This window comes from Telopea speciosissima, chromosome 2, assembly GCF_018873765.1.
Source record: "Telopea speciosissima isolate NSW1024214 ecotype Mountain lineage chromosome 2, Tspe_v1, whole genome shotgun sequence".
Lineage (NCBI taxonomy): Eukaryota > Viridiplantae > Streptophyta > Magnoliopsida > Proteales > Proteaceae > Telopea > Telopea speciosissima.
The window spans coordinates 43,460,298-43,481,194 of NC_057917.1; the positions used below are offsets into that span (position 1 = coordinate 43,460,298).

The 20,897-nt window shown below is 39.9% G+C and overlaps 1 protein-coding gene across 1 annotated transcript; it reads right to left on the reverse strand.

The window, feature by feature from the left end:
- Nucleotides 1–7,663: 7,663 nt before the first annotated feature.
- Nucleotides 7,664–9,151, reverse strand: LOC122650730. The gene has a single exon (XM_043844119.1). The coding sequence runs from the start codon at nt 9,149–9,151 to the stop codon at nt 7,664–7,666; it is 1,488 nt and encodes a 495-aa protein (XP_043700054.1).
- Nucleotides 9,152–20,897: the final 11,746 nt, after the last annotated feature.

Consider the following 20,897-nt stretch of genomic DNA (forward strand, 5'->3'; position numbering starts at 1 on the left):
AGGAGCTGGAGACCCTAGGAACAACTATGAAGTTGAATTATAAAACTGATGTTATACTCGACTATTTCCCTCAGGATATCTACGAGTCTTTTATTACCAATTATAATATGAATAAAATCTCTCTAGAATTTCCTGAGCTTGGCAATATGTTGTAAGAAGTTGAGGCAGCATCAAAGAAAAATAGAGCAGAGGTCTTAACAACAGAACAAAAGCCTTCTTCTAAGCCCAAGGGTAAGAGGTAAGAAGAATAAGAAGACCAACAAGGGTAAGACACCTACGATAAAATTCAAGGGAATTTAGAAGAACAACAAAATTGAAAAGGGACCTTCATTTTATTGCAAAAAGGAGGAACTTTGGAAGAGGAATTGTCATCCTTTCTTGGCATCTCTGAAGAAGAAGCTAGAAGAAGGTATTTCTGAAACTTTTGTCCTTTATGAGTCTAATAATTTGTCATAATAATCATTTAACACTTGGTTGGTGGATTCTGGTTCTACCACCCACGTTTGCAATATGTTCTAGGGGTTCAAGCTAACAAAAAGGCTGAGTAAGAATCATGTTCAACTTCGAATGGATACCGGGGCTGAGGCCATTGCAAAGACCATTAGAGATTTTTATATACATTTTGATAATAATTTTTTGGTTTCGAGAGATTGTTATTATGTTCCCAGTTTTAGGACGAACATTGTTTCTGTTTCAAAGCTAGTTTTGGATGGATATACTTTTCAGTTTGGGACTAAGTTTAATACTTTTTTGGTTTTGAGAGATTGTTTTTATAATCCCAATTTTAGGAGGAACATTGTTTCTGTTTCGAAGCTAATTTTGGATGGATATACTTTTTAATTTGGAACTAAGTTATGTATTCAGTTGAATGTTTCATATGTTACTATTGGCTTCCTTGATAACGGATTATATCTCTTCAAATCAGTTCTTAATGTAAATGAAATCTCCAATATTAATACTAAAAGAAAACCAGTGCAACACAATTCAATTTATCTTTGGCACTTGAGATTAGGTAATATTGGAGTAGACATGATAAACAAATTGGTAAAAGACAGTCCTTTAGATAGTCTAAAGGTAGAACCTTATCCGACCTGTGAATCATGCTTGCAAGGAAAAATGACCAAGAAGCCCATTTTAGATAAGGGAAAGAGGACTAAGATTTGTTAGAATTGATACATTTGAATGTATGTGGATGCATTAACGTTAAAGCAAGGTATGGCTACTAGTATTTTGTAACCTTCACTAATGATTCTCGATATGGATACATATACCTAATGTACCACAAATCTAAGACCTTTGAAAATTTCGAAGAGTTCCGAGCTGAGATTGAGAAGCAATTGGGTAAGTGTGTCAAGTGCCTCAGATTAGATCGAGGAGAAGAGTATTTATTACATGAGTGCAGGACTATCTGAAAGATGCTAAGATTATATCTCAGTTGATGGCCCCATGAACACCTTAACAGAACAATGTTTCAAAGAGACGAAATCGAACCCTCTTGGATATGGTCCGGGTCTATGTTGAGTTATTCAGAATTAGCTTTATCGTTTTGAGGTTTTGCCTTGGAGACTGCAATCTATACATTGATTAGAGTGCCAACAAAATCCGGATGCAAAACACCCTTTGAGTTGTGGTATGGGCATAAGCCCAGTCTACAACATATTAAGGTATTGGGTTGCATTGCACATGTACATAAGCAGCATACAAACAAGTTGGAATCTCATACCAATAGATGCTAATTTTTTGTATACCCTAAGATTGATATTACTTTTATGACCCTATTGGACAAAAGGTTATAGTATGTAAACATGAGACATATTTGGAGGATGGTATGATTTCTTGTATATCTGATCTAGTTGTCATTAATGAAGTAGCTAAAGATAAAAAATCTTCTATACCTGTAGTACCAATTCAGTCGACATACCCACTGAGGAACAACAACCTTGACATAGTGGGAGGTCTATCAGGCATCCAATTCATTTTAATCTTCTTACTGAAGAAGATCAGAAAGTGGAAGAGTTCTACAAGGTGTCTGATGCTTTGGGTACAGATCCCTATACTTACTTTAAGGCTCTAAGGGATGTTGATTCTGTAAAATGGTTAGAAGCACTGTGCTCTGAAATGGACTCTATAAACTCCAATCACGTCTAAATTCTTGAGGATCCACCTTAAGGCATAAAGCCCATTGGATGCAAGTGGATCTTCAAGAGGAAGAGAGATATGGATGGAAGAGTTAAACAATCAAAGCAAGACTGGTGGCGAAGAGATACACTCATAAAGAGGGTATTTTATTATCGATTATTGCACACTATGATTATGAGATATGGTAGATGGATGTACAAGCCGCTTTCCTTAATGGACATTTGGAGATGAGGTCATAAACATGGATCGACCAGAAGGTTTTTCTTCCCCAGGGGAAGAAAACAAAGTGTGCAGATTCTAAAGGTCCATTTATGGACTGAAACAGGTTTCTAGGAGCTGAAGCATCCATTTTGATCAAACTTTCAAAGAGTTTGGATTTGAACAAAACATTGATTAGCCATATATTTACAAGAAAATTAGAGGGAATGGTGTGTGTTTTCTTATCCTCTATGTGGATGATATATTCTTCATCAGGAATAATGTGGGACTACTTTCATCTATAAAGATGTGGCTATCCAAGACATTCTCAATGAAAGATCAAGGTGAAGCCAGTTATATCCAAAGGATAAAGCTTGTGAGAGATCACAAGGATAAGATGTTAGGCTTATCATAGTCTACTTACATTGACAAAGTGCTGAAAATGTTCAACATGCAGGATTCCAAGAGAGAAACTATTCCTCTTTAGCATGTAATCAGTCTTTCTAAGTTACAATGTCCTCAATCTATTGAGGATATTGAGGCCATGAAGAGAATCTCTTATGCTTTTGTTGTAGGGAGTCTCATATATGCAGTGTTGTGCACTAGGCCAGACATTCGTCATACGGTAGGGATTGTGACCCATTATCAATCCAGTCTAGGATAAGAACATTAGACTATTGTCAAAGGGACCCTCAGGTATGTATGGAGGACTAAGGATTTCATCCTAATTTATAGTTGTGATTAGTTGTCAGTTATGGGTTATACAAACTCACATTTCTAGACTGATAAAAATGATAAGAAGTCTACATCTGGGATGGTCTTTGTGATGGATGGTGGATCCATAATTTGGAAGAGTGTCAAATAGAAGTCAACAGTCAACTCCACAACTAAAGTTGAATATCTAATAGCTAGTGAGGCAGCCAAAGAAGGTGTCTGGCTCAAGAAATTCTTAACTGACCTAGGGTGTTCCTTAGATAGAGAAGTGTCTCATTGCATTGTTATGTGATAACAACGGAGCTATAGCACAAACCAAGCAACCTAGAGCTCATCATAGGAACAAGCATGTGGAGCGAAAGTATCACATGATTCGTGAGACCATATAGCATGGTGATATAGCAATAGCTAAGGTTGAGTCTACAGATAATATTTATTATCCCTTGACGAAGGATTTGTCACCTATTGTATTTGAGAAATGTGTTAAGAACATGAGCATTATGTTTATGGGAGATTAGCTTTGATGTGCAAACTTGATTATTTAAATTAAAGTGTTTAATTTATTTTGATTGATATGATCATATATTAAGCTTAGTTTGTCCATAGGTTTGTTGACCTAAAATTGTTTACCACTAGAGATGAGATTGGACACCCCGTCTTATATGATTGTCACACTGTGCCTGGTTTTAGTCCTTTTGTACTTCTTTTGGTTCTTCTAATACAATGATCCTTTAGCAAAAAAAGGAATGTTGATTCCAAGGCGCATGTGTGAGTGTACATATAGTGTGTATATTGAATTTGATCACTCAAGAATTTCACACATGGTGATACTATTGGGTTAAAAAGAAAAATGAAATTCTCTTAAGTATATCACGATTAGTCCTTGGACTTGAGAGATCCTTATCGATGCAGTCACGCGCTATGCATTTCGGTGTACCAAAGATTGATGTCTCTCTGACTATTTATCGATGCACTTGATTCATAGTGTTTTGTTGTAGTCGAAAGAGATACCCAACAAAGAATCCACTGCCCATTCTTTTAGGAATATTGAAGAGAGAGATAATCTATAACAGATTGGATGCAAACACGGATCTGATGGCATTTTCGTGTGGTTTGAAATGTTTTTATAGTTATGTATATAAAATTGTTATCTATTTTTCAAGCCTTTTGAAAATAGTTTTCTTTGTCCAATCAAGGTTATGAAACATCTAACATGGAATTTTGATTCATTGGGGATTTGACAGTATTTTACACATGCCTTATATTGAACAATGTGATATTGCTCAGTGGGGGACTAATGTGTATTTTTACTATTTTTTTTTTTGGTATTGATTATTACATCTACTGAGCAGCTTTTGTGTTGGTTAACCTTATGTTTGGAATACAGTTCAGTTAAGACACATGACGCACTAGGTGGAATCCCAATGGGATCCTACCCTTTTCTTTAGGTCCAACTCATATGTATAGCGCTTGGGTCGTGAATTCTTTTCGTGATGGATCCTTATACAGGATAAGATCTCTTATTAGGATGGAGGAGATTGTTGGAAAAGGAATTGGATTCCTACTAGGAAAATGCAAGGTAATGTTGGTAATTACCCATTACTTAATACTAGGATGTTGCACTATATAAAGATATGTTGTGAAAAAATCCTAGTAAAAGCTCTCATAATATTGTTACGGTTTTCCATCTTCTCCAGTCTCCTTCTCTACCAATCTATGATCAGGGTTTTGACAAAAACCTAATTAATTGTGGAGGAGCTTGCATTCAAGGGAACGCAAAGTTGTACGTGTGTGTGTGAGACTCATAGCATGAAGACCTTGCATTTCTAAAGTTTCAGGTAACGATCAAAACCCTAGGTTCCGTTATGAGATTTGAATGGTTTATCCCATTAGTTGCAACGATTCCAATTTGCTTCCACCGAATCGTACTTACTATTCTATCATTTTGTCTTTTGTGGTAAACATATATCAAACTTAAACATCTACACTAATGCATCTAAACCTCAATTCTCATAAGTTATTAGTTATAAGGGAGAATTTTGATCCTCTCAAGTGTTGTACACTGCCCACTGCGCCTTTATAGTGCATCAGATGGTGCACTTCACATGTGCATTGGATTTTTATCCTCGTAAGTGCAATGACCACTGTTCGATGCACTGCACTTTAGAGGATGAAAATCTAGAATAAACAAGGCTGACCGAATAGATAGAATTTATTGCAACAATATTTTGAATTTGATAATTCAAATATCTCCCTTAGCTCTCCCTCCTAGAAACGCTCAACTAGAATAACCAAAAGAGAATGTCGTTGCATTTATCGTCTTACAATCAAGGTTCTAAAACTCGGGTTTCGACTAGGTTTCGACCAGCCAGAAAATGAGTTCGTCTCGGTCGAAACCTGGGACTTTCTCTAGGCTAACTCGAACCTTGATTTCGAGGCCCAGAAGTTATTTTTTTGCCCTGGTTCTTATTCTGTTGCCTATTTTTGATATTTTAAACTCAATCCATGCATTAGTTTCACATAGAGAATAATAAAAATATTACTTGTGGTTTTGTTCCAAGTTTGATACTATATATTGTTCTTGAACATGGTATTGAGTAAGGTTTGACTGGAACATAACTCCTTCAATATAAATGAGATTTAATCAATCTTGGATTTGTTAGAAAGCTTTGTTTTGATAGTTTTCCAACAAGTCCAAGATTGCTTAAATCCGATTTCTATTAAAGGAGTTTTTTTTTCCGCTAAAGGGTCATTGCATCAAGGAAAGAGAAAGAAAAAAGGAAAACAAACCAAGGAAAAGGGCGTAGCCCCTTACAACAAAGGAAACAGCTATAAAGAAACCAACTAGGCAGAGGCGATCACTCTACCCGGCCCTACAAAAATTTGTAGCTAGGCAAACCCATAGCATCACGTCCCAGAAGCTCATTAATATGGCTAGGGAAGGTATGGCTATTCAGGGATGTGCCCGTTTTTGCCGCTTGCTTAGCCAAGTAGTTCGCAATATGGTTCGCTTCTCTGAAACAATGCGTAATTTTCCATTTGCAGGAGTCAAGGTACGGTTTAATCACCTACCACCTTTGGAGAGCAAACCAGAGAATATTAGATTTCTGAATAGAGAGAACCAAAGCCGCCGAATCCAATTTGATCCAAATTTCTCTGAACCCACTCTCCCTAGCAACAAAGAGCCCCTCCATTAGAGCTTCAATTTCAGCTTCGAAGTTAATGGAAATGCCCAGGTATTTTCCATACGAGAACACCACTTGGGCCTGGTGGTTGCGAAACACGCCCCCCGCCCTAGCCTTGCCTGGGTTGCCCAACGAACTACCATCAATGTTGAGCTTGACCCAGTTTGGATTTGGCTTACACTAAAACACTTCCAAGATCCCCCTACCTATGTCATTAGAAGAAACCAAACCAATAGTTTTGACACACCTCAGATCTTGAACGCTCTTGACCCCTCTAATCACAAACTTGCACTCTTGCAGCTCCCCTTTCACGCATTCCAGGACTTGCTTCATGCTCCGGTGAGTCCCCTCATGGCGCCATTTATTTCTCTCTTCCCACAGAGTTGCACACACAACAATAGCACCTGCTGCCCATGGGTCTCTCAGATTAGATGCTCTAAGTTTTCCTTTCCACCACTAAAAAAAATGAAGGATGCTAGAGGGGCACCCCTAAACGAAGCCAAACCAATCAGCGAAGGTAATCCAAACTGCAGTGCTAAATTTGCAAGTGAGGAACAAATGGGTTGTCGACTCACACTCTTTTCTGCATAGGGAGCACCAAGAAACTACGTAAACACCCCTTTTTTGCACTTCCACATCCGTAGGCATCTTCCCATGTGCTAATCTCCAACCAAGAGTGGAATGGCGAGGAAGCAGATTTTTATGCCAAACATTGCTAGCCCAGGGGGCAATCGGCATCTTTCTTCTAATCTCCTCCCAAGCTGACACCACAGAAAAATCACCTGACATCGAGCACCACCACCGAACTATATCCTCCACTCTGCAATTTGGGATCTGTAAAGTTTCAATCACCTAGAAAGCTTCAGACAAGACCATCGAAGAAACTTGAGGCAGCTTCCACCTCCTTTCTTCTAAAAACTCATGCACTTTCGTCGTATCTTTGTCGAAGAAATTCTCATTCAGCCTAATTGGTTTCAAAATAGAATCCGGACCCCACCATCTATCCTTCCAAAAATTTATTTTTTCCCCATTCCCTAGGATCCATCGTTCATTATCCGTCACAAATTTCCACATTCTTCTGATCCTCAGCCAAATAGACGAAGCCATATAACCAGGCCGAGCCTTCCCCCATTTGTTAACGAACCGATGGCACAAGAAAGAAGAAGAAACCGTCTCCTCGTTTTTGACCTTCCAGGTGAGCTTGCAGAGCAAGGCTTTATTGACGTCCCTCAGCTACTTGATCCCTAGACCTCCCTCCTCCTTTAGTTTATACAAATTATCCCACCCAACCATGATGGCTTTAGAAGATTCAGGGTCGCCAGTCCAGACAAAGTTTCTCATCCATCTTTCAAGGATTCCAAGGAGAGAGCTGGGCTACCAGTACACAGAAAAACTATGGATCGACATGCTAGTAATCACAGTCTTCACTAGCTCAACGCGACCAGCCATAGATAACAGCTTCCCTTTCTAACCTGTAAGCTTGGACCTAACTCTATCCACCACAGGCAGTAGCATCTCTTTCGCACTTGACCTTTAGAAATCTCAACTCCAAGGTATCTGGTTGGGAATTTGCAAACCGGGATTTGCAGCTCTTCCACAATAGCTTGACGTCTTCTCGTGGGAATGGATCCCAAAAAAAGCTTGCTCTTATCCAAGTTTATCCTTTGCCCTAAAAACTCCTGGTACTGGTTAAGGAAAGCTTTAAGATTCCTGACATACTGAATAGAAGCATTAGTAAATATAAATATATCATCTGCAAGCAAGTACTGCCTTGGGGTGTGAATACCCCAAGGACCATTAAGGGAGAGAATTTTCTTATCATCGAGAAGCTTAGTCAACCCCCTGCATAGAACCTCCTCCACAACAATAAACAACAAAGGCAAAATTGGATCCCCCTGACGCAAATCCCGGTCTACACCAAAGAATCCAACAGGGCCTCCATTCACTAACACCGAAATTCTCGTAGAGCTAAGTAAGCTTCTGAGCCATTGGATCCACCGACCCGAGAACCCAAATTTGAGCAGCACTGAAAACATAAAATCCCACGAGAGAGTATCATACGCCTTCTGGATGTCGATTTTCAACCCCAAACCACCTCCTCTTGTGGCAACCGCCAGCAAGTTTGCAAGCTCCGAAGCAATCGAAATATTATCTTGGATGACTTTCCCTTTCTGAAAAGCACCCTGCTCATCCAAGATTAATCTAGGGAGGACAAGTTCAAGTCTACGAGACATCACCTTAGATAAGATCTTATAGAAAAAATTCCCCATGCACAGAGGCCTGAATTTCTCAAGGGAAGCTGCACCCTCCACTTTAGGAATAAGGGCAATAAAATAATTATTTATCCCCGCAGGGATACGACTTGAAGAGAAAAAAGATCTGGCAGCACTGCACACATCCGCACCTATCACCTCCCAGCAAGCTCTAAAAAAAGCACCAGGGAAACCGCCAGGCCCCGGTGTACTATCCGGGTCCAGAGTCCACACCACTGCTCTGATTTTTGAGTCGCAGGGAACCAACTCCAATCTGAAGATGTCCACCTCCTCCAAAACCCGAGGAATGCAGTTTAGAATTTCCTCATGCTCAGAAACTTCCACAGCCTTGTGGACATTTTCATAATAATCCTCCACGTATTTTTTAATTAGCTCTTGGTCAACAAGTACTTCCCCATCTGCTGTCTTCAAAGAGCGAATGGTATTTTTCACCCTTCCCATTTTAGTAGATAAATGGAAAAATTTACTGCATCTATCCCCAAAAGACCTCCTCTTCAATCTAGATTTCTCAGCCCATAATTTTTCAAAGTTCTCAGCCGCACTGTTGTAAGCTTTTTTTGCCTCCATCTCGCGCTCAAACAACTGGTCGGACATCCCTGACAGCTTGATCTCCTCCTGAACCGCCTTCAACTCACTTTTCATAGCTTGAATCTGAGTATCGAAGTTTGGGTAATTTTCCTTTGCCCAATCTTTCAGAGTAGTTTTCAGTCTTTTCAATTTTTGAGCCAACACAAAAACAGAATTACCTGAAATTCAATCCTTCCAAGACTCCACCACCACATGAAGGAAAGCAGGGTTCTCCAACCAAAAATGTTGGAATCTGAAGGGGGCATTAGGCGGTCTTGCAATCGATTTAGCCACCACCAAAATAGGCGCATGATCTGACACAGGGCTTGTAAGGACCCTCTGCGAACAGTCTCCAAAAGTTGAGAGCCAAGCTTCATTGCAAAAGCTTCTATCCAGAACTGCAGCAACATGCCCATTCTTCTTGTTAATGCACCAAGTAAATTTGCGACCCTGAGACGGCACCATCATCAAAGAACACGCATCCACCATAGCATCAAAATCCTCCGTCGAGCCCAAGCTAAAGGAACCTGGCCCTTTTTTCTCAATAGAAACCAAAGTTGCATTGAAGTCCCCTGCAACAAGCCAGGGAGAAGAATCCAAGGGCCCCACCGAACACAAATCAGTCCACAAATCCCTTCAAAGAGCCCTAAGACACTTTGCATGAACAAAGGTAAAGAGAGCACCTCTCTGTCCCCAATCCACCTTTACTGTGACCTGTTGCTCAAACTCCATCACTAAAGTAGGCTTGGATAAGCCATGTTTCCAAATCACTCATAGGTTTGGCACACTATCACTGCGACGATTGTGAATGAAGTCACTGTCATATCCCAACCTGCTAAAAAACAAACCAGGGAAGCTCTACACGTTCACCATAGGTTCAGCAATACAAATCACCTCCGGATTCTTGTTTTTAATAAACAATCTCAAGGCCACCTTAGCAAAGGCCTTCCTCATGCCTCTAATGTTCCAGAAAAAGACCCGCATTAAAAATGTTTCTTTTTTATCACTCGACCAGACTTTCTTGTCGTCTGATCCACCACCTGTTTCCCCTTTCTCGAACCTTGCCTAGCTGGTTCACCATCCTCTATGGCTATCACTACCGCATCGACCAACTCCACTCCAGTGTGATGCACCACAACTCTGCCACCATCTACCTGAATTGGGCTCATGGCATGAAACATGTTCTCTTGAGTTTCAGGCACAAGGACACCACAATCCCTATTGCCATCCTCCTCTACCTCATCACAAGCTACATCCCAGTTCATAATAGACTCAGGTTCTAAGATATTGTCACAGCTCAACCCTCTATCTCCTCAGTAATCGACCTGCTGATCCGAACCGACTGGAAGGACTAACTCTAACGTGCCAGCCAAACCACTGCCACCAACACCCCCAGGATTGTCACGAGATCGATGCACCACGTCACCTCCTAAGCCTAAAGGGGAAACCAAATCATCACGCACTCTACCCGCCTCCCCAGCCACACCGCTGGCACCAACACCCCCAAGAATCTCTTGAGATCGACGCGCCATGTCATCTCCTAAGCCCAAAGGGGGGACCAGAGTATCACGCATTCTAACTATATCCTCCAATCTCGGAGATCTTTCCAATGCAAGAGATTTGGATATGGAATCCCCCTCTTAAATGCAGTTTACCAAATTTGCACGATTCTCTTGCACCTCATGCACGTCATCTTGCCTTTTTTTGCTGCGCCGGTGCCCCCTCCGGTCACCTTCGTCCTCCGGCGTAACCTTGTTTGGCTGATCACCACTCTTCCCTGCCATAGCATCTTCAGGCCCCGCCCTGGCATGACATTTATCAAAAGAGTGCCCCACCCTCTTGCAGATGCCACACCACTCCATTTGATCTTCATACACAATAGTCTGGTGGAACCAATAAAGCTCCTTCGAACATGGTTGCATGTGTTCAACTTGTATTTCTCCAATCCTCTCGCCTTCGACATCGAGCTCTATCAAGACTCGTGTAAAATTTCTGAACATAACACGTTTAGTGCGACGATCCACCGCCACAGGCCTCCTTGCCGCTTTCGCCATCGACAACAGAATTCCCTCATTCCAATATTCTAGAGGCAAGTTTGGGAATCGAATCCAGACTAAGTTCGTTGTCATCATTCGATCAGTAAGGTTAAACCTCGGACGCCATCGCTGGAAGGATATCGATTGTGATCCCACCCTCATCGCTCCCCGCTTCCACACCGAAGCCATATCCCCCTCTTTCTCGAACCTGGCAAGAAAGAAGCCTTTCCCCAATGGCGAAACTGTCACTCTAGCCTCTATCTGCGACGCTGTTTTGAAAGCAGCTCTTATTGCATCCAACGTCACAAACCGAAAGTTTGTTTTGCCAATCAGCACGTTCTTAAACCCCTGTAACTCCCTTTCATAATCCTCTTGAGGGATTACCACCTTAGTGCAATTCCCAGCCTTTATCGGATTCGGTAGATCACCCATGTCCGGAAGGGTCCCACCCACTGCCTTTGCAAACGACATCCTCCAGGGTGGCCTGGTAGGAGCGCCACCATATCCTGCAAGGGTTCGAGGGTCTTCCAGCACCTCACCTTCCTCACCTCTCACCATCGACTTAAAGAAATCCACGATGCGTAATTGTTTCCCTCCTTCCGGCGGCTTTGTACCTCCAGGATCACCAGGCTCCACGTCCATCGCAAGGGCACTCTCTCACTCTTTCCAGAAAACACCTGATCACACCATCTATATTAAAGGAGTTATGTACCAGTCAAACTTAATTTGGTGTGTGTGCATGCTGTCAAAATCGCTCTGAATGAAAATATTTTTTTGAACATCAAAACAAATGAATATTTTACCACACTTTTGGTTTTTAGCGATGTTTTACCATATTAAGATTTATGAAATTTTTAGATTTGAGAAAAACCCCAACATTAGAAAGTTGAAAATTGCACTTATTGTCGAAAATTCAATTTTTGTTCTTCAACTGGGTAGTTGATTTTTTTTTTCGTTTTGGATAAGCAAATAAAATACAAATACAAAAACATTTACTTAAATGATATTAGACATAACTAAGTATCTCTCCTGATTTTGGCCTGATTTTTGGTATAAATATCAGTATATCCTAGTTTTGAGCAAAGTTTCCCCTATTTTCAATGGGCATATGTCGAAATATGGTCGAAAACAATCGAAACCATCAAAATCCGATCGAATCCAGAGATTTTATAAAATTCTCTTTCAACTTGTCTTGAAAACCTACGAAACCAAATTAACTCGATGATTTTGATAGGTTTCGAAGAATTTCTTCCGTGCTTACAATTATAAGTGGAATGGATTCTGCAATTAATTCTCGTTCCCTCAGTTGATCTGAAGGCCATTGCTTGGAGATGGTGATTACGACATTGATGCATGCACATCATCAAAGTCTTCCAGCCATGTTCCGTCAACAAATCTACACTATCTCTTTACAGCTTTTTTGGAAACTAGAGGCTTTGCTGGGACCAGAAGACTTAAAAATTTCAGTATCACTCTCAATATCAAGCGACCGACCATGCAGATTAAGTCAATGAAGAAGTTCTGCCCTTCCATCAGTATATGTGGAAACGGACATCCCATTTTAGACCGATTGTACGACACGCATCAAATAGCCGAAAATTCTCAAGTAAATTTCTTGGAATTGGAAAGGGAAGTTCTCTAACTCTTTCTGAAACTTTCAGATTTGATAAATCCAAAAGCTAAGAGTACGAGATCTGATTTAGGGCTGTTGGCTGTTGGCTGTTGGCTGTTGGCTGTTGATCTTTTTTCTGATAATGCTGTTGGCTGTTGATCCCAATCATGGTGTAACATGCCATGAGGTGGGATATCAATCTTTTCATTATTAATTTAATTTTTATTTTATAAAAATTAAATCTCTTAATTTTTTTTTTTTTTCATATATGCATAAGCATTAGAGATGTAAATGGATGGTAGAAAATTCATATCTGATCCGTGTTTGAATCTGTTTAAGGGTTTTCAAATTCAAATTTGGTTTCTGAAAAATATTTGAATCCGTTAGAATGATAATCGGATTTGGATTCGAATATTTCATTTTAGATTTAAATAATATTTGATTAATTTATTATCCGATTGTAAAATACGATTAGTTTAATATTTTTGTAAAACACATGAAATATTACTATCTTGTCTTTATTATAAAATATTTATAAGGATATTTTGATTATCAGAATCGATAATTGATAATCGAAGTTGGAAATCGTTAATCGTAATCGAAAATCCTTAACCAATATAGGCCAGATTCAATAATTAATCAATTAATTTATCGGATTGCATAATATTTGAATATTTGATAGACTCCCAAATTTGAATATGATATTTGAAAAATTATCACCTCCAGAATCGGGGGAGGTCTAGTGTGCATCGTATGACTGTGCACCATCTATGTGTGCATAATAGATCCCACTATGTACACATGAATGGTGCACGACTGCACGATACGTACAGGTCCCAATATTGGGGGCGATAAGGATCCATGATATTTGGATGGTAATATAACCGAATCGAATTCGATCAGTTTCTTGATCTAATAACTTGTCAAAAACAGGAAAAAAAAACCATTTTGAAACAATAGGTCAAAGTTCCTCCACTGCCAAACCAATGCCAAGAAAGGCAGAAAGCACATGTTTGAATTTTATTGCTTATGATCACTCAGATTGAGACTGGCAGAGGACTTGGATAGTAGACTAGTAGGTTCCTAATCCTCTATACATTGAAGACATTGCACGTTTTATGGGGCCCGGATCTGTAGAATAGTCTTGGAGACAGAAATCGCTTTATGGAGTAAACAAACAAGTCGAATGGATGACAGTACAGAAGGCAGTTATTTATTTATTTATTTTTTCACTTCCCCTCAATCGATTTATTAATTCATGAACTGAACTAACTGATCCAGATCAAGGATTTACTAATTAATATCGGGATCGGTATCAATTTCGATCAATACCAATCTGGATCGACCACTATCAATCAAGATTGGAATCGATTTTTTCTTTCTTTTTTAACAATCTGTATCAATCTACTGATGCGGGATTGGTAAAAAATCCTTATCAGCTAGGGATAGTTAGAGTGGTGCATGGCAAGTATCAGTGTGCACTTGTAAGAATTTGATCAAATGTCAAAATCTCGGACATGACTTCAATCACGGAATGCCAACCGCTAAACCAAAGCCCAGGTGTGCATCGGATATCGATTCAACAAACCATGATCAATCCAACTCATTTAATTTACCCTTTCATTAAATAAATAAAAAAAAAATTCCTCTAGAACAAACTTGGGACCTAATTTCTTGTAATTTCTCTCTCATCTGACCATATCAGAGCTCTAAATTAGGGGAGCAAGTTTCATATGTAACAAGGAAGCCGTGGCCCCAACCCCAAAGGAGTAACAGTCAAACTCAAGACTACCTCGGCTTTGTGAGAATCACGTGATCCCTTAGTTGGAAATTTGTTTGTTTTTTCTTTTATATAAGAAATGGCATGTGGTCTTGACACAGCGAGCATTTGACACATGGCGTGGTATGTCAAGGAAATCCAATCGTTCTTCGGAAAAAGGATATCATTTACTTACCTATCAGACTATTGTACGAGGAAACGAAAAGATTTAGAAGGACGGGGTTACTCGGAACCATCACGCCTATCACGCCTAGAGTCAACATCTTAGTTGGACGACATATCCGATCTTTCTTCTTCATTTTGCTTTTTATTGACAACATTACTATCGATCAATGAGATGACAACATCTGGCAACATTTGGGATGATACAAAACAGGATTTTAGGTAATTGAGCCATCCACACAAATCGATCATCCCGCTCATCATATCACCAGTCAGATGCCAAGTCGACCTGAGCTGACCTGATCCCTCAGATCATCCATCCAATTCATCTTACCACCTGGCAGATGCTAGGCCGATTCGAGCCAACCTGAGCCAATCCCTCAAATCATCCATCCAACTCATCATAGCACTTGTCAGATGATAAGCCGACTCGAGCCGAGTGCTCAGATCATCCATCGAGCTCACCATACCACATATCAAATGTCAGGCCGACCCCACTGCTACCTCACACGTAACTTCCATGTTCAGACCATTCAGCAAAGGATCTACATCCATGTAGACCAAGCTACCAGGTATCAAACACCAGTTACATCTCCAAGGGACTCTCCACAACAGTCTACTAACTTAGCTCTACTTCAATCTATCATTTTAACCCTGTAAATAGTGAAGCCTAGCCCAGATAATGGGGAAGGATTTCATTTCATTCTCAGTTTAGAGAACTATTTATTGCAAGAAATCTAATTTAAGCATCGGAGAGTCCCCGTCAGTTTAGACTGGCACTTCGCTGCTTAGCTCTATTCTTTTGTGTAGGTCAGCTCAGCCTCAGGAGAACACCAAGACAGATCTTGTTGCAACAGATTGGCGCTGTCTATGAGAAACCATATTAGAAAAACAATGAAGACGATCGAACATGGTTGTAGTAGAGCAGTCAGAAACTGCTAAAAGAAGAACCAGTTGAATGTAGGCAATGCTACGGTCCATGGGATCATGGTGGTTCACCTTTGTAAACCAATATATGATATTTATCGAGTTCCCTGATTTAGGGAACTCTAGGGTTGTCCCTAGGGAACCCTAGGGTTGCCCTAGGACACCCTAATCTGGCTTGGACATCTTATTTTCAATTTTAGGATTTTTTATGGTCGCCCATGGTGCCCTACAGGAACCCTATTAGGGTTTGGTATGACAAACCAATACCCAGTCCATCTCTTTGACGTCCCATAAAATTATTGGGATCCATGTCATAGAGAATAATCATCCCTATTCCATCTCATGGATAGAGGGATCTATCCCACACCTGAATGCGCAGCTGAAAATAATCGATTCAGGTTACTTTCACATCCCATGAATAATCAATATTAAAAATCAACAGGAATTGACGTAGAATTGCTAACCTGATGAGTCTCAAGTGTTGCTCCTCCAATAGACAATGATTTTTCCTCCGATGAGCACTCCAAGCAAACAGATCTGAACCTCCAATGGTGCAGTCAATGTTCTTCAAGCCAATCCTAGATGCTCTTCAGTTCTTCAAGCACAGATCTAGGTTTCCAAAATCCTAACTCTCAAACAAAGTAGAGAGCAAGAAGAAGGAGAAGAAGAGATCACAAGAGAGAGAGAGGAAGCCAAAAACCATCTAAGAGGGGGGGGGGGGGCAGCCAAAAACGTGAAGCTCTGGCCCGCCTCTGTGTTTTTGGTTGCTTATATATTGCTAGGGTTTTTAAAAAAATCCTAGATGGGAAAATAAAATCCCAGTGAGAGTCAGACTCTCTCTCTCTCTTTGTTTGGCGGTTCTGTTTAAACTCAAAGTGCTTCTAATTGGTGAAGAAGCAGAATCTAATAGGGAATGATATAATTAATTACTTTATTTAATTTATGAATAATTACAATTAGCACCATATCCATTAATTAAATATAGAACCAATTATTTTAGCAAATTCTAAATAACTCCCTACATGATAATAAATTATCATATACAACCCCTCACTAATCAACACCAACATTATGGAATCTAGAGCATGTACACTTGTACTGCCAAACCCCATTCCATAGTACATGTCCATATAAGAGTGTCTGTGTATTTGATCGGGTCCCGCAAACTCGATAAAACATTTTATTCAAATAACTACATATAATCTATTATTTTATGTAAAATAAGTTTTACAAAAACCATTTCCAAAACGGCACTGGATCTAGATTCTGATCCGACCATACACAGACAACCTCAATCTTGGTGTTCTCCAATCGGACAGTGGTGATCATGTTGAGTAACTCCTTCACTCACAATGTGTTCACGCATTCCGAGAACATCGGCTTTGACTCACTTGAGTCTCAGCCATTGATGAACCAAAGAATGCGATTACACTTTACAGCGACAGGGTTCCCTCAAGTAAAGGGTGTCAGTGACATATGTCTATCCCTTCCTACATCTCGCAGTAATACATGAGGGAATCGACAAAGTAAATTCTTCGCCAATACGCACATCGATCATGTGAGTACTCGCATTCGTACCCTGACGTCACATGTCTAGGCATACCCAATGCGACGACCATATAATAAGGGTGCCCAGCCCAAACCCAAGTCGTGACTACCATTTTAAGTAAAACTTACAAACACATAATGCTTAAAAAGTTTATATCGTATGTGATAATATTAAACCAAAATGTATAAGGGTTCAATACAAAGTAAAACCAGATTGAACTGGACCGAACCGGGTTTGATGGACACATAAATCCAACATCATATTGATGGGGTTCCTCGCTGGGGGACGAAGAAGACCTCATTTGTGAGATGAAGAAGACCTCATCCGTGAGTCAAGGAAGACCTCATTCGTGAGGTGTGAAGAACCTATCTCTAGATCGACATAGAAAGACCACAACCATGAGCTGAAGAAGACTTCATTTGTGAGGCAAGACAGACCTCTTCTGCGAGGTGTGAAGAACGAATCTCCGAATCAGCATAAAAATACCTCATCTGTGAGGAAAGGAAGGCCTCATCCGTTAAGTGTGAAGAACCAATCTTTGGATCGGCATAAGAAGATCTCATCCATGAAGCGAAGAAGACCTAAAATTGACCTGAAATGTCCCAAAGGGAAAGATCTAACATGTTGTCTCAATCTGAAGAGTTGCCGACATGTTCAATGGCTAAATTTTTTTTGTCATATTTAAGTTTGGTATGGAATTATATTCATTGCCAAAAACAATTCTATTTCTAGGGTTTGCAATGGAAGTAGTCTTTATTGGCCAGTACAGCTCCCGATTCTCATATCAAAGAGAAATATACAAAATATGTGAAAAAGTATCATCTGATTTGGACATGTCTACCCTAAGTGATAGGCATTCCAAGATCCTAGACATATACTGGATGGGCTTGCCCTAGCCCAGTCATACTTGGAATTGGTCTGGTTCAGAATTGGACTAGTCAAATTGGCATAATAATACAAACTAAAATTAATAGAGAAGCCTTGAGTAAACATCTAGATGATGTCAATTGACAGATTATTTTGTCGACTTGCTTCAGTAGATGTGTCAATCAATGCTTGCACATGTTGACCTGAAAGACTATAGGTAGTAATCGACTTCGATCATTGTGAATTTTAATGTCGACGTGGGCCTTGTCAATGTCGATTTCTTAGATTTTCCTAGATAACCATGGACTCTTGTTTTCTTTGGATTTGATCAATTTCATGCATCCTAATATGTTCTTGGAGGGCCATAAACCCATCTAGGTTCATTCCTTGGGCCCCCAGGTGACTATAGGACATGATTTACTTGGTTACTTACTCAAATTGTATTGGTTGTGAGTGATGGCACTTATTGATACTGTAGATGAGTGGTAGATTTCCTAAAGTCTATAAATACCAGTCTACTCCAGTTGAGAAAAATCCCTTGAACGATATATTTGTCATACAAAGTCTCTCCTTGTCTAAAGTGAGTTGGAAAGAGCAAGTTTCGAAGCCTTAAGTGTGTGGGAAAGTTTGAATCTGAGTTGAAACTTCTCTATTGGGTTAAGAGTAGCCTCCAAAAAAAAAAAAAAAAAAAATTTGGTTCTTCAACAAAGTAAGATCTAAGTAACCTTCTTTGGTTATTTTTCAGTACTCTCTTCCTTTTCTCTTTGATTGGTTTCCATGCCTAAAGAGTATGTAACCCTGCTTTTGTTTGTAGTGGTCACACATCCCTATTTTGTCAATTTCCATATGTTGTATAGATATGTTGAGTTTTCTCTCATGTATGTTATATTCTTATTTGTTATGTTTTGCATATTTTTGAAACAAGTTTCATATCTGTAGTTCTTCTCTACATATGTTTAGCCTAGTATTTGTTGTTGGTAATATCATGATAGATGTCACATCCCAAACCACCCCTAGGAGGGTTGGGCAAGTGACCCGGATGTCTTATAAAATCCACTAAACCTCCAGGATCTAGAAGTAGCTAGTACATATAACTCACAAACCACACACCTCAAAAGTGAAAGGAATAAAATATACAGAGTGCAACGGAAGCTAAAAGTTATCCCCATGGGGATCAAATATTTACATATTATAGTTTTTGTTTTTACACCTCGTCTTATACTGTACTTCGTTTACCTAACCTATTTAAAACTTTACATTTATACATCAAATTAGCTTTACGAAAGAACCACGTAAGTTACAAAAAGAAGAGTTAGTAGGTCCTATCTACTAAAAAAGAATGTGCTCGACATCAAAAAGAAAGAGTTTATCCCTCAAGACTCATCCCAAAGAGACACCATAATCACCTGCATAAGAGGGATCATCCCTCCCTCGGAGTCCATATCAAGATGGTCACGATCACCATCAGCCTCCGTCTCAAAATAACTCTCCCATTTAGGGACACATCCAACTGCAAGATCATCTAAAAGAAAGACTCCACGGGAATGAGCTCCACCGAGCCCAATGAGTAAATAATAAGACACGCATGTAGATGAAACACAATGCCCCTATATGCATGAGATCAGATATTATTCTGTAGCCCACCTAACATCACAGTCTAGGTCACTAAGTTGATGCTACTGCAACAACTCGAGTAACAACCTCCGCTTCTTTGCTTCATCACTTTGGTTGCGACCTCAATTGTTGCGATGGAACCCGCATAGGTTATGGCTTTGCTCACCACCCATTGGCAGACTCCCGATAACCATATTCAACCCTACCCTGGGCAGATGACAACTCCTTAATCAATAGAGAGCTATGGTCACCCAACACCTACATCCTTGTTGGTAAGGGCCATAGCATAGGGATATGTCAATCCTAACCACATGTTTCTGTATGACATCATATGAGTTTAGTGGTGTCATCCGCATCCCATAACTACGGGCCACCACACTCTTCATTTTCAAGCCGGCTATGACATCTAATCTAAAAATTTCAATAGCATGCATTCTAATATAATACAATGTCTCAACATTTTCTATCAATAGCTCCATATCAACAAACAAGAATTTAAAAAATGATGTAACATATTCAACCATAACAACATAACACAACAGTAGTATTACACCTACATGAATGGCATATTCCCACTCACCTTAGCTAGGACTTGGTTGTTCACTTGATTCTTGGGTTCCGATTAGACTTCGATAAGCTTCGCCACAAACAGAATTATGACCTATGTTAATTAAATCAATAGTACATATTAAATAGGGTTTGGATGAGGTTGAGGTTGAGGCCTAGGATACCCTTAGGTTTAGGTTTGCAAAGAGTTCTGACCTAAAACAAGGCAGACAGAAACTCCGGTCGATTGGAGTGGTCAATCTGGATCGACCAGTCTTGGTGGTTGCAACAAAACTGAAGAATTTGGGGGGTTCCCATGTGGTTCCAGCCCAATTATCCTGGGAATAGTAATAAGGTTCTCTAAATGATTAGCTCATGCTTTGGCTCTAAGGACCAACTCTAGTTGATTGGACTGGTTGATCCAGATCGACCAGAATGGATCAACCTATCTCAGTGGTCACAACAAAACTGAAAGGATTTGGGGGAATTTTATATGGTCCCATCCAATTTTCCTTCAGGAACAATACCCCAGGTTTCAAGGTGATTGGATCAGTTTTTGGCTTTAAGGACCAACTCTTGTCGATTGGATTGGTTGATCCAGATCGACTAGAGTGGATCAACCTGTCTTAGTGGTCACACCAAAACTGAAATGATCTGGGGGAATTTTATGTGGTCCCATCCAATTTGACCTTAGGTACAATACCCAAGGTTGTCAAGGTGATTGGATC

Bases quoted from the DNA above. Each gene is read 5' to 3' on its own strand.
- LOC122650730 (XM_043844119.1), bottom strand. From the start codon at position 9,151: ATGAAAAGTGAGTTGAAGGCGGTTCAGGAGGAGATCAAGCTGTCAGGG.